Source organism: Gorilla gorilla, chromosome 1 (genome assembly GCF_029281585.2).
Source record: "Gorilla gorilla gorilla isolate KB3781 chromosome 1, NHGRI_mGorGor1-v2.1_pri, whole genome shotgun sequence".
NCBI lineage: Eukaryota > Metazoa > Chordata > Mammalia > Primates > Hominidae > Gorilla > Gorilla gorilla.
Genome location: NC_073224.2, coordinates 234,299,064 through 234,313,811, shown reverse-complemented (window position 1 = coordinate 234,313,811; position 14,748 = coordinate 234,299,064). Strand labels below are relative to the sequence as shown.

The 14,748-nt window shown below is 52.6% G+C and overlaps 1 protein-coding gene across 3 annotated transcripts in view; it reads right to left on the bottom strand.

Annotated features, from left to right (window-relative positions):
• Nucleotides 1–14,748, bottom strand: part of ACOT7 (acyl-CoA thioesterase 7) — a 134,277-nt gene that overhangs the window by 48,143 nt on the left and 71,386 nt on the right. For all 3 annotated transcript variants that reach the window (XM_031016091.3, XM_031016094.3, XM_055383300.2), the window contains exons 5-6: nt 14,569–14,683; nt 5,783–5,869 (exon numbers count right to left, since the gene is read on the bottom strand). In XM_031016091.3, coding sequence (XP_030871951.1) covers nt 5,783–5,869; nt 14,569–14,683 — 202 coding nt within the window. The remainder of the gene's footprint in view (nt 1–5,782; nt 5,870–14,568; nt 14,684–14,748) is intronic.

Sequence of the window (14,748 nt, the reverse complement as noted above, 5' to 3'; positions counted from 1 at the left end):
GAAAAGAAAAAGTCCTCTCTCTTGTTGAAGCCAAGCTGTCTGGGTGGCAGCTGAGCCTTCAGTCCAGTTAATATATTGCCTTTCTTGGGGAGCCACTGGAAGACATGTTCCACCAAAACCAGCAAAGAGAAAAATTGAAGATCCATGAATCCTGGCATCCAACCCAGGAGAGTGCAAAGGCCGTCCCAGGAGAGCAGTTTAGAGCAGGCACAGAATGAGCAACGTGGAGGAAGACTGAAGGCGGACCCCTCTAGGGAACATGGCAGGGAACAGTTCCGTGGCAGGCAGACTGTACTGAGCATCTTACAGAGCTGCTGGAGGGCACAGAGCAACCGTTGGCTTTCGTAGTAACACCGTTTCGAGGGAAAGTAATCACAGTACCCCAGTGATGAACAGTGATGGGGCTCATGCATCTGAAACTTACGCATCAAGGGACAGCAACAGAGCCTCATACTTAGGAAGCAGAGTCCTGAATCAGAAACAGCAGCCACCCCTGCAGGAGCGATGGGAGGAAGACAGACCCACAAGCCCTCTGGATCGTTTCCACATAATACTTAAGTATAAAATAATTAATTTAAAAATAAAAAATAAAGTACAAGGAAAAAGCTAAGATGGCCAAAAGTTGAGAAGTGAAGAAGGCATGCTCAAGACTCCTCTAAGGTCTGCCTTGAACAGGGCTACCGGCTGACCCCCAAGAACTTCTCTCTCCCAAGGTCTGGACCCCCACAGGTATCTGCTAGGTCACCCCTTCAGTCTGTACAAGCAAACGTGGGGGTAGTGGAGGGGAGAACAGGGGGTAACTGGTCTTTTCTGGGCCGACCCTGAGCACTCTATGCAGGAGGGTGGGGGACCATGAAGTGACTCACTCAGGACTCAAGGGAAGACAGAAACCAAAAGCCCAGTTTGCCCTCTTCACATGCCCTTCCACCCAGAACTGCACACACACCACCAACCCTCCTCCCGCACGGGACGATGACGGTCCTCCACACCCTCCACGAGCCCTTCAACCAAGAACAGCAGAGACCCCGCCAACCCTCCTCCCGCACGGGACGATGACGGTCCTCCACACCCTCCACGAGCCCTTCAACCCACAACTGCACACGTACCACCAACCCTCCTCCCGCATAGGACGATGACGGTCCTCCACACCCTCCACGAGCCCTTCAACCCACAACTGCACACGCACCACCAACCCTCCTCCCGCACGGGACGATGGCGGTCCTCCACACCCTCCACGAGCCCTTCAACCCACAACCGCACACACACCACCAACCCTCCTCCCGCACGGGACGATGATGGTCCTCCACACCCTCCACGAGCCCTTCAACCAAGAACAGCAGAGACCCCACCAACCCTCCTCCCGCACAGGACGATGACGGTCCTCCACACCCTCCACGAGCCCTTCAACCCACAACTGCACACGCACCACCAACCCTCCTCCCGCACGGGACGATGGCGGTCCTCCACACCCTCCACGAGCCCTTCAACCAAGAACAGCAGAGACCCCGCCAACCCTCCTCCCGCACGGGACGATGACGGTCCTCCACACCCTCCACGAGCCCTTCAACCCACAACTGCACACGCACCACCAACCCTCCTCCCGCACGGGACGATGACGGTCCTCCACACCCTCCACGAGCCCTTCAACCCACAACTGCACACGCACCACCAACCCTCCTCCCGCACGGGACGATGACGGTCCTCCACACCCTCCACGAGCCCTTCAACCCACAACCGCACACACACCACCAACCCTCCTCCCGCACGGGACGATGATGGTCCTCCACACCCTCCACGAGCCCTTCAACCCACAACTGCACACGCACCACCAACCCTCCTCCCGCACGGGACGATGACGGTCCTCCACACCCTCCACGAGCCCTTCAACCCACAACCGCACACGCACCACCAACCCTCCTCCCGCACGGGACGATGATGGTCCTCCACACCCTCCACGAGCCCTTCAACCCAGAACAGCAGAGACCCCACCAACCCTCCTCCCGCACGGGACGATGACGGTCCTCCACACCCTCCACGAGCCCTTCAACCCAGAACAGCAGAGACCCCGCCAACCCTCCTCCCGCATGGGACGATGACGGTCCTCCACACCCTCCACGAGCCCTTCAACCCACAACTGCACACGCACCACCAACCCTCCTCCCGCACGGGACGATGACGGTCCTCCACACCCTCCACGAGCCCTTCAACCCACAACCGCACACGCACCACCAACCCTCCTCCCGCACGGGACGATGACCCTCCACACCCTCGGGCTCACTCCCCAGATCTTTTCTATTCCCCTAACTAAAGACAGGAGGTTCTGTCCGTGCAACCAGGAAAGCAGCAGTGAGCTAGTGCCTGGTGGGAGCACTACGTTCTCCCTGTGATTCCAGGCAGAAGAGCTCCTCCCTTTCCAAGACACCCTTCATGAGTTTATCACCACCCAGACCTGTGTGGAAAGTCCTCAAGACCAAGCCTAGCCAGCGTGTGGAACTCACAGAAAATGGGACTCGGGCGCAGCTTTGCGCAGTCTAGAATTACAGAATAAAGGCTAAATTGGCATCCATTTCACCATTTTCTTCTGCAACTGGCATCTAGTGAATTACAGTTTAGTGAAGATTTTGATTCAAATGATTTTAGATGCCATTCTTGCCAACAGTACTTTACAGGAAAATACGATAAAATCACAGTTCGCGTTTTCAATGCGGTGTTTATTTTATTCATTCACTCGTGGTGAGTTACCAGGCCCTATAAGAGAAGGTTAAGGCTGGGCACGGTGGCTCATGCCTGTAATCCCAGCACTTTGGGAGGCTGAGGCGGGCAGATCACAGGGTCAGGAGATCGAGACCATCCTGGCTAACATGCTGAAAACCCGTCTCTACTAAAAATACAAAAAATTATCTGGGCATGGTGGCGGGCACCTGTAGTCCCAGTTACTTGGGAGGCTGAGGCAGGAGAATGGTGTGAACCCGGGAGGCAGAGCTTGCAGTGAGCCGAGATCGCGCCACTACACTCCAGCCTGGGTGGGCGACAGAGTGAGACTCTGTCTCAAAAAAAAAAGAAAAAAAAAGAGAGAAGGTTAAGCTTGGTAAAATTATTAGACAGATTTTTTACAAATTGTGGGCAGAAAATCCCTACTAAAATAGGCATTATTGTAAAGCCATTGTTCCTAATACACATCTTAACATGTGCCTGTATCAGTGAAGCAGCTTAGACACCGTAAATGAACATGACATGCTGCAGACTTCCAAGGGGCTTCTCCAGTGACTTCTCCCACTCCTGGCATCTCACTGATGCCTCTCAGCACATAAAGAAAGACTGGGCTTAAGGGTGTGGACTTTTCAGCAAGTAGACAGCGACGACGGAAATGCCCCATTTAGTGAAGAACGTCTAATATGTCGACAAAGTAAGCAGAACTCATAGCCCAGAGTTTCACAAATTCCAGGCAGAATGGAGCTGTATGAGTCTCAAACACAATACTCGGAAGAGGCAGAAGCCTGGGCTTGGGATGGCCAGGCTCGGAAGAGGGAGCTGAGCCCACCCTGGAATTCGAGGGAGGACAGAGACATGGGGGCAGTAAGGAAGGGGAAACAGGGAATGCCTCTGAGGCAACAGCTGTTCTGCGGGCAGCAAGATACTCAGATTGTCATAGTGCTCGTGGGCCTGGAAGTGCTGTTATAAAGCACAGCTTCCCTTGGCAAGACCATAGTTAATCAGATTTACGAGCAGTGCAGCCACCACTGAGTGGGAAGACGAAAACAATCATGAAGTAGGAAAAAGAAAAAGAAACAAACTTTGGAAACATATCTCACATCAGGGCCGGGCGCGGTGGCTCGTGCCCGTGATCCCAGCACTTTGGGAGGCCAAGGTGGGCAGATCTCTTGAGGTCAGGAGTTTGAGACCAGCCTGGCCAACATAGTAAAACCCCGTCTCTACTTAAAATGCAAAAATTAGCCGAGTGTGGTGGCACGTGCCTGTAATCCCAGCTACTTGGGAAGCTGAAGCGGGAGAATCTCTTGAACCCAGGAGGCGGAGGATACAGTGAGACAAGATCAGATCATGCCACTGCACTCTAGCCTGGGCAACAGAGCGAGACTCCATCTCATAGGCCCAGAGCCAATGTCCCAAACCTGAAAGTGATTGGTGCCTCTCACTCATGGAGTAAGTATCTGCAAGGTGCCCCTTTGACTCTCTGTGGGTGCTGGAGCCAACACAAAGAATATGATCCAGTCCCTGCTCCTGAGGTGTCCCTGGTAGAAATATAAATGTAAGCCAGCACAGAGTGGTGTCGTTTGAGCTGGGTTTTGAAGGATAAATAGGAGTTTTCTGAGTGGAGAAGAAAACAGAACTTGGTGTTCCAGGCAGTTAGAAATGACAGCATTGTGCAAAAGTGCCTGTTATGCCTGGGACAGATGAATAGCTCAGTACACCAAGAACAGCTGCGCCCAGCCTTCATTAACCACACAGCACCTTCACAACTTCTGCTCTCACTGATACCACTTCACTATGATCTTATCTCCTTGATGCTTTTCTTCAACCAACTTGTTTTTAAAAGCTTACTTTGGTCTTCTTCAAAATTACAGTAGCCATGAAATTACAGGTTTGATATGCTATCTACATTTTCTTTAAATCATGAAAAATAATTACACATTATTAAAGTAAAAAGTGTCCATCTGTGAACCTAGAGCTAAATCTTCTTGTGTTCCAGCTATGTTTCCCAAACTCTGGGAAGCCAAGCTACGAACTTTAAGGCCTGTGTTGTTTGAGAAGAGATCTGTACTTACTGGGAAAAAATAAATGCAAACATTAAAGGAAAAACATTATTAACGAGTCACTGCCGGTGAGTCACGATGCTAGTCTTTGGGGCCATCGGTGCCCTGCAAGGCCCTGCCCTGACCCTTGGCAGGCATTAAAGATCTCACAGCTATCAGATCCCGGGGCTGCATGTGAGCCTCCCCAGGGATGCAGTCATCTGTTTAATTTTTATCACCAATTTGAAAAATGGGTGACAGAGTCTTTCTTTTTTTTTTTTTTTTTCTTGAGACGGAGTCTCACTCTGTCGCCCAGGCTGGAGTGCAGTGACACGATCTCAGCTCACTGCAACCTCCGCCTCCCAGGTTCAAGTGATTCTCTTGCCTCAGCCTCCCGAGTAGCTGGGACTACAGGCGCCCGCCACCACACCTGGCTAATTTTTGTATTTCTAGTAAAGATGGGGTTTTGCCATGTTGGCCAGGCCGGTCTTGAACTCCTGACCTCAGGTGATCCACCCACCTCAGCCTCCCAAAGTGCTGGGATTACAGGCGTGACCTATGGCGCCCAGCCCGCCAGCATATTTCTGTGATTTATTGTTCAACCTTTTTTTTTGAGATAGGGTCTCGTTCTGTTGCCCAGGCTGAAGTGTAGTGGCACGATCATGGCTCACTGCAACTTCGACCTTCTGGGCTCAAGCGATCCTCCCACCTCAGCCTCCCAGTAGCTGGGATCACAGGCGCAGGCCACCATGCCCAGCTTATTATTTATTTTTTTGTAGAGACAGGGGTCTCCCTATGTCGCCCAGGCTGGTCTTGAACTCCTAAGCTCAGGCAATCCTCCCGCCTCCATCTCCCAAAGTGCTGGGATTACAGGCATGTGCCACTGCGCCTGGCCTATTGTACAACTTCTTGGAAGTTTATACTTCACCAAACACAAGAGCCTCAAGTGTGTCAGACAGCAGCACGGCTCCCAGAGAAGCAACAATGAGCCAAGGGACAGGAATGGAGTGGCCAGGGCGCTTCCTTCTTACCTCCATGCACAAAGCCGTGCAGGGTGCAGTCTGAAGGCCCCACCAGGTGGATCAAGCTGGACTGACTGTAGCTGACAGTGTTCGGCTCTGGAATTGCAAAGGAGAGAGATTAGTTATGGGGTAGACTGATTCCCACAGCTGAATGGTCTGGCAATGCCGAAACCACCCTGAGGTCTGCACAGTCAACGAAGGCGTCCAAAGCCGGGTTCAGCTATGATTTCTCTAAGGAAAACTATGGTTTCCAAACAGGTTACAGTTGGTGAAGGAGAGGTTTTCAAGGATTCATGACCCATTCTGTTAGTGGGCCATGACGAGACTCTCTGGGGCCATCAGTGCCCTGCAAGGCCCTGCCCAGGGGTAGCCATGAAACACCTCAAAGCTGTGAGTCCCGGGGCTGCGTGTGACCCTCCACCAGGCTCTAGTTAACCATCTGACTTGCATTTCCAATTTTACAAGAAGTGCCACAGTGTTTCTGTAATTTACTCCACAGCCTGAGAACGTACAGCTCCACAGGGAGCAAGCTGTTCCCTCTGGCCAGCCCCTGACCCCATTCACTGCTCTATCACCTCACTCTTGCAAGAGCCCCAAATATCTTGGAGGAGCTTCAGTCACCCAACACTGCACTGCTCCTGAAATATCTTTAAGAGGCTGCACTTAAGAAAAAAAGCCGATGACATATAACGTCCAGTCTCTAGAAGGTAGACCTTTCTTTTTTTCTTGAGACAAAGCCTCACTCTATTACCCAGGCTGAAGTGCAGTGGCACAATCTCAGCTCACTGCAGCCTCCGCCTCCTGGGTCCAAGCAATTCTTGTGCCTCAGCCTCCCGAGTAGCTGGGATTACAGGCATCTGCCACCACACCTGGCTAATTTTTGTGTTTTTAGTAGAGACAGGGTTTCACCATATTGGCCAGGCCGGTCTTGAACTCCTGACCTCAAGTGATCCACCCGCCTCAGCCTCCCAAAGTGTTAGGATTACAGGCGTGAACCACCTTGCCCAGCCCAATATATAATTTTTGAAAAGGCAGTTATCCTTATTGTTTTCTCTGTCTGACAAGAGAAAATGGAATTACCGTGAGCTCTTCGGATTCATAGCTGTCAGCCGTCCAGCTTTGACCATGTAGGGACTATGTGGCCATATGGCTGTCCATTTTTAGGGTTTATGACAAAATTAGCCCTGCCTCAGACAAGTTCGAGCGCCTGCCTCATCCCTGGCCCTTGGGTTGAAAACAGTGTTCACTTTCAAGCCTGGTCCAGCCCTTCCAGTGCAGATGGGGTCCTGGCAGGTCACCTAGCCCCGGCTCCTGGGTTGGGATCTGCCTTTCTGGGGTCAGGCAGTGCTCTGGCCAAGCCCCAGGAAGATCCACCCTGAGCCATCCACGAGGGTGTGAGGGCTGGTGAACATGGCCAGGCCAGGGGCTTGGCCCTGGGTCTGAAGCGCCTCCCACTCAATGTCTCTGGCCCTCTGGCCAGGCCCATAGTCCTGCTCCCGTAAGCAGTAGTTTGGGGGCTGAGGGCATGGGGGAAGCAAGAGAGGATAGGGGAGGAAGGGAGGTTCTGGAGTTGGACTGCCTGGGTTTGAATCCCAGCTCTGCTGCCTTCATGGGAACTTAACCTCCCTTTGCCTCAGTTTCCTCAGCTGGAACCAGAGATGGTGAAAGCAAAACTATCGGGTTATGAAGATGACGTAAACACCTAGCACACACGAAGCCCTGTAAATAGCTTGTCACATAGGATGGGATCCGAAAAGGAGAGTTTTGTGTTTATGGCTGTGTAAACCTCGCCCACTGCTATCCTGGGGGCCTGGTTCAGGCTCCTCACATCATTTTGAAACTGCAGGTTCACAGATTAGGCACTGTGTCAGTCAAGATCGTAGTCACTGCTGCAGCAGATAAACCCTGAAACCCTAGTGGGTCACACAGTGAGGCTGATTTCCTGCTTAGGTAAAGTCCAAATCAGGCTTTCCTAGTGGGGTAGATTTCCTCCAAATGGTGGAGATGTGGGGATTCAGGCCCCTTTGGTCCCGTAGCTCCATTACTTTTAATGGGTAGCTTTGAAGGTTACCTTGGAAAGGGACAGAGTGGGGGGAGGCTCACACACCTGAGGTTTTGATGGGTCAGGCCTGGAAGCAGCATTTCACTCTGCTCACACTCTAGACATGGTATTTTCACACCCGCTGCAGGGGAGGCAGGGCAGCATGGCCCTGCTATGTGTGGAGACAGGCTTGGTCATCTCTGTCTGGTTCTACCCCTCCAGTCACGAGATCCCTGTTGTATTCTTTGCACACGTGGAGCACCTCACCCTCAAGGACGACCACCTGAAACCCTATCCGGCCTCTGCGCTGACCTCAGAGCGTGGCAGCTGGTCACATGCATGCAGTCTTCTCCATCGTGTTTACACGCAATTCTTCATGTTCCTGCAGCCAATGAACTAAGATGAGTTACCTACACTTGCACCCTTTATACAGCAGCGCAAGAGGGAACAGAAGAGCACACTCATTCAGGAAAGAACACAGGAGCTACCCAGGAGCCCCTGGCCCAAGCAGAGATGACTCCCGCCAGGGTCTGAGCTATGGCCATGGGGAAGGGTCTTTGGTTAGACTCTGATTCCACTCTTGGGGAGGAACTACATGGTCCTTGGCTCAGCCTCCTGGAAGGTTCTTCCCTGTTGGTTATCCACCATGGCCTCATCCAAGCGGGCACTGGGAAATAGGGGCCCACGGCCCACCTCCTGCTTGTCTAGGTTTGGGGAGGTTACTTTAAAGTTTGAACAGTCAAAAGCTTTTTTTCAGTCCAGGCAAATTCAGTTTCCTCGTAAACTTAGTAGGCATCTGATCTGTCTGCCTCCAGTCAGTTCCATGTGACAGGAACCACACCCAACGTTCTTTCCAAGTGTCACGCTCAAGCCTGGTGTATTTTTTTTGCTCTTCCATCCCACTCCACTCCACTCCCTTTCTCACTCTCTCAAGACACATGTGGGTGTGTAAACCACACTTTAATCTGATTTTTGACACAAGGCTGAGTCTTTTTCTTTTTTGAGACGGAGTCTCGCTCTGTCACCCAGGATGGAGTGCAGTGATGTGATCTCGGCTCACTGCAAGCTCTGCCTCCCGGGTTCACGCCATTCTCCTGCCTCAGCCTCCTGAGTAGCTGCGACTACAGGCGCCCGCCACTGCGCCCAGCTAATTTTTTGTATTTTTAGTAGAGACGGGGTTTCACCGTGGTCTGAATCTCCTGACCTCGTGATCCACCCACCTCAGCCTCCCAAAGTGCTGGGATGACAGGCGTAAGCCACCGGGCCCAGCCAAGGCTGAGTCTTAATGGGCTTTTGATTTCAGTCTCCTTCCGTTCCCAGGTCAATAAACAATAGGCTTTTCCAATCTTTTCATGCCGCCAATTTCTGGCCTTCTCTCAGAGCCCCACTCCTCGTGGTACTGTGGGTTTCAGGGTGGACTAAATTCCCCTGAGGCCCAAGGTGCCCTCGGCAATTGCAGGCTGATTCTGGACACCCCCAGACCCTGGCAGGCCTACGCTGAAGCAGCAGGTGGGAGAGCAGGCATCCCCTCCCTTGGGCCAAGCCACAGGTCGTGCGAACTGGCTGCGATGCAGGATGTCGGGGCCCCCAGGGGCTCCTTCCCAAAAGCCTTGGCGCTTGGAGGGGTCTGTTGGTTGGCTTTGAGATCGCGACCCTGCACGCCAGCTCCCAGAGGGGCCCAGATGCAAGGACCTCTTGACGCATATTCAGGAAGGTAGGCTGGGTGGGGAGGCCCCCAGAATGTGGCTTTTTGGGAGGAGCTCCTCTACTCTGCTTCTGACTCCATGACATGATACTTCTCCCACACACCCTGGCATGAGGGCAAGCCCAGGGCAGGAATGAGGAAACTCACATGGCAGCTAACAGTGACCAGGAGAGAAGGGAGGGGAGGCGGTTTGAAATTCTGTGTGTGGAGTGTACCCGTGTGCTGGGGCCGCTGTAACAAGAGTGCCCACCAAAGGCTGGCGCCTTAAGCGGCAGAAATTCGTCTCACAGCCCTGGAGGCTGGAAGTCCCAGGTCAAGGTATCAGCAGCTGGCTCTTCCTGAGGCCTCTCTGCTGGGCTTGTAGATGCCGCCTTCCCCTGTGTCCTCACAGGGTTGTTCCTCTGTGTGTGTCTGTCCTAACCTCCTCTTCTTGTAAAGACACCAGCCCACCCTAATGACCTCATTTTAACTTAATTACCTCTTTAAAGACTCTTTCTTTACATTCAGTGACATTCTGAGGGACTCAGGGTCAGGACCTCAACATATGATTTGTGGTGACACAATTTAGCAACCATGACCCAGAGGCACATCAAAGCCTCAGAAATGACACTGGGGCCGGGCGCAGTGGCTCATGCCTGTAATCCTAGCACTTTGGGAGGCTGAGGCAGGTGGATCACCTGAGGTCAGGAGTTCGAGACCAACCTGGCCAACATGGTGAAACCCCTCTCTACTAAAAATACAAAAATTAGCCAGGCGTGGTGGCGGGTGCCTGTAATCTCAGCTACTTGGGAGGCTAAGGCAGGAGAATCACTTGAACCAGGGAGACGAAGTTTGCAGTGAGCTGAGATCATGCTGTTGCACTCCAACCTGGGCAACAAGAGCAAAACGCCATCTCAAAAAAAAAAGAAAAACAAAGCAATGAAATCGGACACTTAGGAGACCCCAGGTATCAACTTCTGGGTCAGGACCACCCTTCATCCCACCAGCTTTTTCGGCTACTGAGAAACATTACTTGCCTAAGGCCAGACCTAGAAAGGACCTGTCTTCACCTGAAATGAGTCCCAGTCATTTCGTGGCCCAGTGGGCTGGCATGTTCAACAGCTTGGGGCTTGTCAGTTAGGAATGAGCTACCCTTTCTGAGTGCCAGCTGTCCTGGGCAGGGAACAGATGAGGTCTAGTCCCTGACCAGGTCTGCCTTCTGGCCAGGTATGGTGGCTTACGCCTGTAATCCCAACACTTTGGGAGGCTGAGGCGGGCAGATCGCCTGAGGTCAGGAGTTCGAGACCAGCTTGGCCAACATGGCGAAACCCTGTCTCTACAAAAAATACAAAAATTAGCTGGGTGTGGTGGCACATGCCTGTAATCCCAGCTACTCAGGAGGCTGAGGCACCAGAATCGCTTGAACCCGGGAGGTGGAGGTTGCAGTGAGCCGAGATCGCACCATTGCACTCCAGCCTGGTCAACAGAGTGAGACTTGTCGCAAAAAAAAAAAAAAAATATATATATATATATAGACAAGTTATAGCTGTATATATTGGACAAAGGGCTTTTAAGGAACTCTCAGACTCTGAGGTACCTGAAAGACGAGGCCACCCCTGTGGAGGTTGCTAGGCAACAGTCTGAACTCTTGCTCTAGGATGAGGTCTGGGATGTGGGATGGACAGGGGCTGGGAGCAGGCAAGTCAAAGGCCAAGATGGCCTCTCCAGGGCAGAGACGGAGGGTCCTCCCATGGGATGGGATAGCATGTGTCACACCTGTTAGAAAGACCCCAGTGCCAAGCACATACGCACACTCTTCTCCCAGAGCTGCTGTTCCCCATTGACCCAGACGCCCCTGCCAAACCCAACTCAGGCTAAGCCACCATACAGGAGACCAGGCTGGTCTCAGATGAGCCCACCCCTGGGCTCCTGAGGGCACCGGGAAGCCCTGCCACTGAGATACCAGCTCTACCAGGAAACTGGAGTCAAAGATGCAGACGTTCAGAAATGCTCAAGAAAGAATGGACACGGGACTTCCTAAGAAATATTTAAAAGCCGAGTCTCTAATCCAATCATCTGAGGAAGATACATTTTTATAAAACAAAAAAGTAAAAATAAAAGCACATACAATCAGGAAATCGAGATTTAGGAGGCCAACTCTGACTGACAGTGAATAACACATTCTGAAAAATATCGCGTGTAGATTTAGTCAGTCGGAGGCTGGCAAACAGAAGAGAATCCCACGAGTAAAGGAATTTAAACTGATTGAAAACCTTGAGTAATTTTAGTGTCCCTGAGGATCAGTTAAAGGCAGAAGCTAGGATCTAATCCATGCTTCTCAAAGCCAGAGTCAGCCCAGCAGTGCTGCCCACTCCCCCCGGGGTCTGGCACCTACCCCAAGCTCTCTCCAGAAACTGCTCATGAAAAGGTAGGTCCAGGCAGCCCCCATGTTCCATCCAACCCTCTCCTCCAGGACCCCTTTGTGTTAGGCTAGACATAGCCTCTTCTTGTCTCTTGCAAGGGCACTGATCACTGGATTTGGGGCCCACCTGCATAACCCAGAAGATCTCAAGATCCTTAATTTAACCACATCTGCAAAGACCCATTTTCCATATAAGGTCCCATTCACAGGCTCTAGGGATTTGAATGTGGACATATTGTCTGGCCCTGAGCGCTGTGTTGGTGCCTTTCCTAAGACACCTCCCCTTGCTCCCATCCCATCCCATTCCTTAGGGCCTGTGTCTGACCTGACTGCTGGGCTGCCCTCCCAAAAGCACAGCCTGGGCACTGCCTGCCCCAGCATGTGCCTCCAGGCCTGTCTGGTGTATTGCTGTGTTGATAAACTGGCTGTTTAAATTTTATTTTTAAAAGATATCTCAGCCGGGCGCGGTGGCTCACGTCTGTAATCCCAGCTCTTTGGGAGGCCAAGGTGGGCAGATCACGAGGTCAGGAGATCCAGACCATCCTGGCTAATATGGTGAAACCCCATCTCTACTAAAAATACAAAAAATAAGTGGGGCATGGTGGCGGGCGCCTGTAGTCCCAGCTACTGGGGAGGCTGAGGCAGGAGAATGGCGTGAACCCGGGAGGCAGAGCTTGCAGTGAGCCGAGATCGCGCCACTGCACTCCAGCCAGGAGGATAGAGCGAGACTCTGCCTCAAATTAAAAAAAAAAAAAAAAGATATCTCTTTACTGGGGTTTCATCAAAGCAGCACCATTCTTTCTATTAATACTGACACATTCATTTTCTTTCTTTCTTTTTTTGGTATTTGTTAAAAAGCAGACATGAAAAGAGAGGAAACCTACAGTGGTTTCCCCAACAGTAAAGAAACCGACCTACCCAGTCCCACTGGCCTAAGGTGACAACCAGTCCGCTTTTGGCAAGTTGAGGCTGGAGCACAGACTGAGTCAGAGACACACATGTGAGACCAAATACACACAAACTCCTGTTCAAGCCTCAAGTTGACCTGCCCAGAAAACAAGCACACTCCTGCTGCACGCCAGCAGCCAAGCCCAGAAAGCCATGCTCTCATCTGTGCGCCCACTGGGTTTTCACCAGTCCCCTTTGGTGCTTATGTGGACTAAGCAAGGGAGGTGAGCGGCCATAACAATGCCCCGAGTCCAGGTTAGCAGGGGCCAGGGCGCCTCTCGGCAGGGCTAGGAGCAGGTGGACCCCAGAGTGGAGCCCACATCACAGGCACATCCAAGGGGGAAAGGGATTACTTGAGGCAGGTCCTCCACCACTGCTGAGGGTGGAGGCAAAACAGAGAAAGCTGAGTAAGAAACTCAAACAGCCACCATGGCCAGGGTCTCCCAAGGCATGGTGGGGGGCAGCAAATCCTTCTCAGGCTGCTGTCCCGCATGAGGTACCCTATGGAACCCAGCACAGAGCACGAATGTGCCACGAGCCCAGGCCATCGCAGGGAGGCAGAGAAGCACACAGTGCGTCCTGGAGGGAGTTCTCCTGCCACTATGACAACATGACCACCATGTGTGCAGTAGGGAGAGGGGTAATGCTCGTTGCCTGCCCCCGAGGGCTCACCCTTTTCCTAGGGGGACAGATGCTCCCCAGGGCCCCCTGCCCTGAATTGTTTCTAGGAACGCGGGGAGTTCTCTGGGTAGAAAGTCCTTGCTTGAGGCAAAACATCTCATCGTGCCTTCGTTTAGATTTTGAGTGAACATTTTGTTAAAGCCAGAGCACCCTGACATGAGAGCAAGAGGACGGACGGCAGAAGGGACCAACACCACAGGGAAACTGGGCATGCTACAGAGCCCAGTGCCTACTGGCAGAGCCCCTCCTCCAATCAATGTCTGAACAGTGGGGCCGGGAAGAAGTGGCGCTTGAACAGGGGCTGCCGTTTTTTTCTTTTTTGGATGAGTTGGAAATCCCATCAAGAACAAGCCACTTGGCCAGGTGTGGTGGTTCACACCTGTAATCTCAGCACTTTGGGAGGCCAAGGCAGGCTCATCACTTGAGGTCAGGAGTTAGAGACCAGCCTGGCCAATATGGTGAAACCCCATCTCTACTAAAAATACAAAAATTAGCCGGGCATGGTGGCACATGCCTGTAATTGTAATACCAGCTACTCGGGAGGCTGAGTCAGGAGAATCACTTGAACCCAGGAGGCAGAGGCTGCAGTGAGCCAAGATTGTGCCAGTGCACTCCAGCTTGTGTGACATAGCAAGACTCCAACTCAAAAAAAAAAAAAAAAAGAAAAGAAAAGAACAAGCCACTGAGCGAACACAAGGAAAAGATACAACAAAAACAAATTCCTTGTGAACAAGTGCACACCACCTGCCTGGCAATGGAGGCCCCACGCACAGTGCCCTCCTGGGACTCGCTGAGTCACGCAGGTCGCCTTCCAGGTGTGTGACTGGAGGGGTCTACACGGCTCAGGGCGGGGCTGGGGGACAGCCCTCCCTGGGGACCCCAGGGAAACTGGTTTCCGGAGAGCATGCTCAGCACCTGGGGAACCTTAAGCATGAGGCTCACGTAGGCCCGGCCTGCTCCTGCCTCCTATGCGTCCCCGGTGAGGAGCAGCACCTGCTGCTGGTGTCCGCAGCTCTTACCTGGGTTGAGGACTGGCTGGACGATGTCCCCGTTCCTCCACTTGGTCTCCATGCGCTCCAGCTTCTGGGCTTCATACCGCTTCCGGCCCTCCTCCTCCTGCTCCTGCCGGGAATACTGCAGGAAACCAAAGACAGGTCAGGCCCAGGCAGGACACGGCCTCCTCCCCTCGCTGGGCGGCC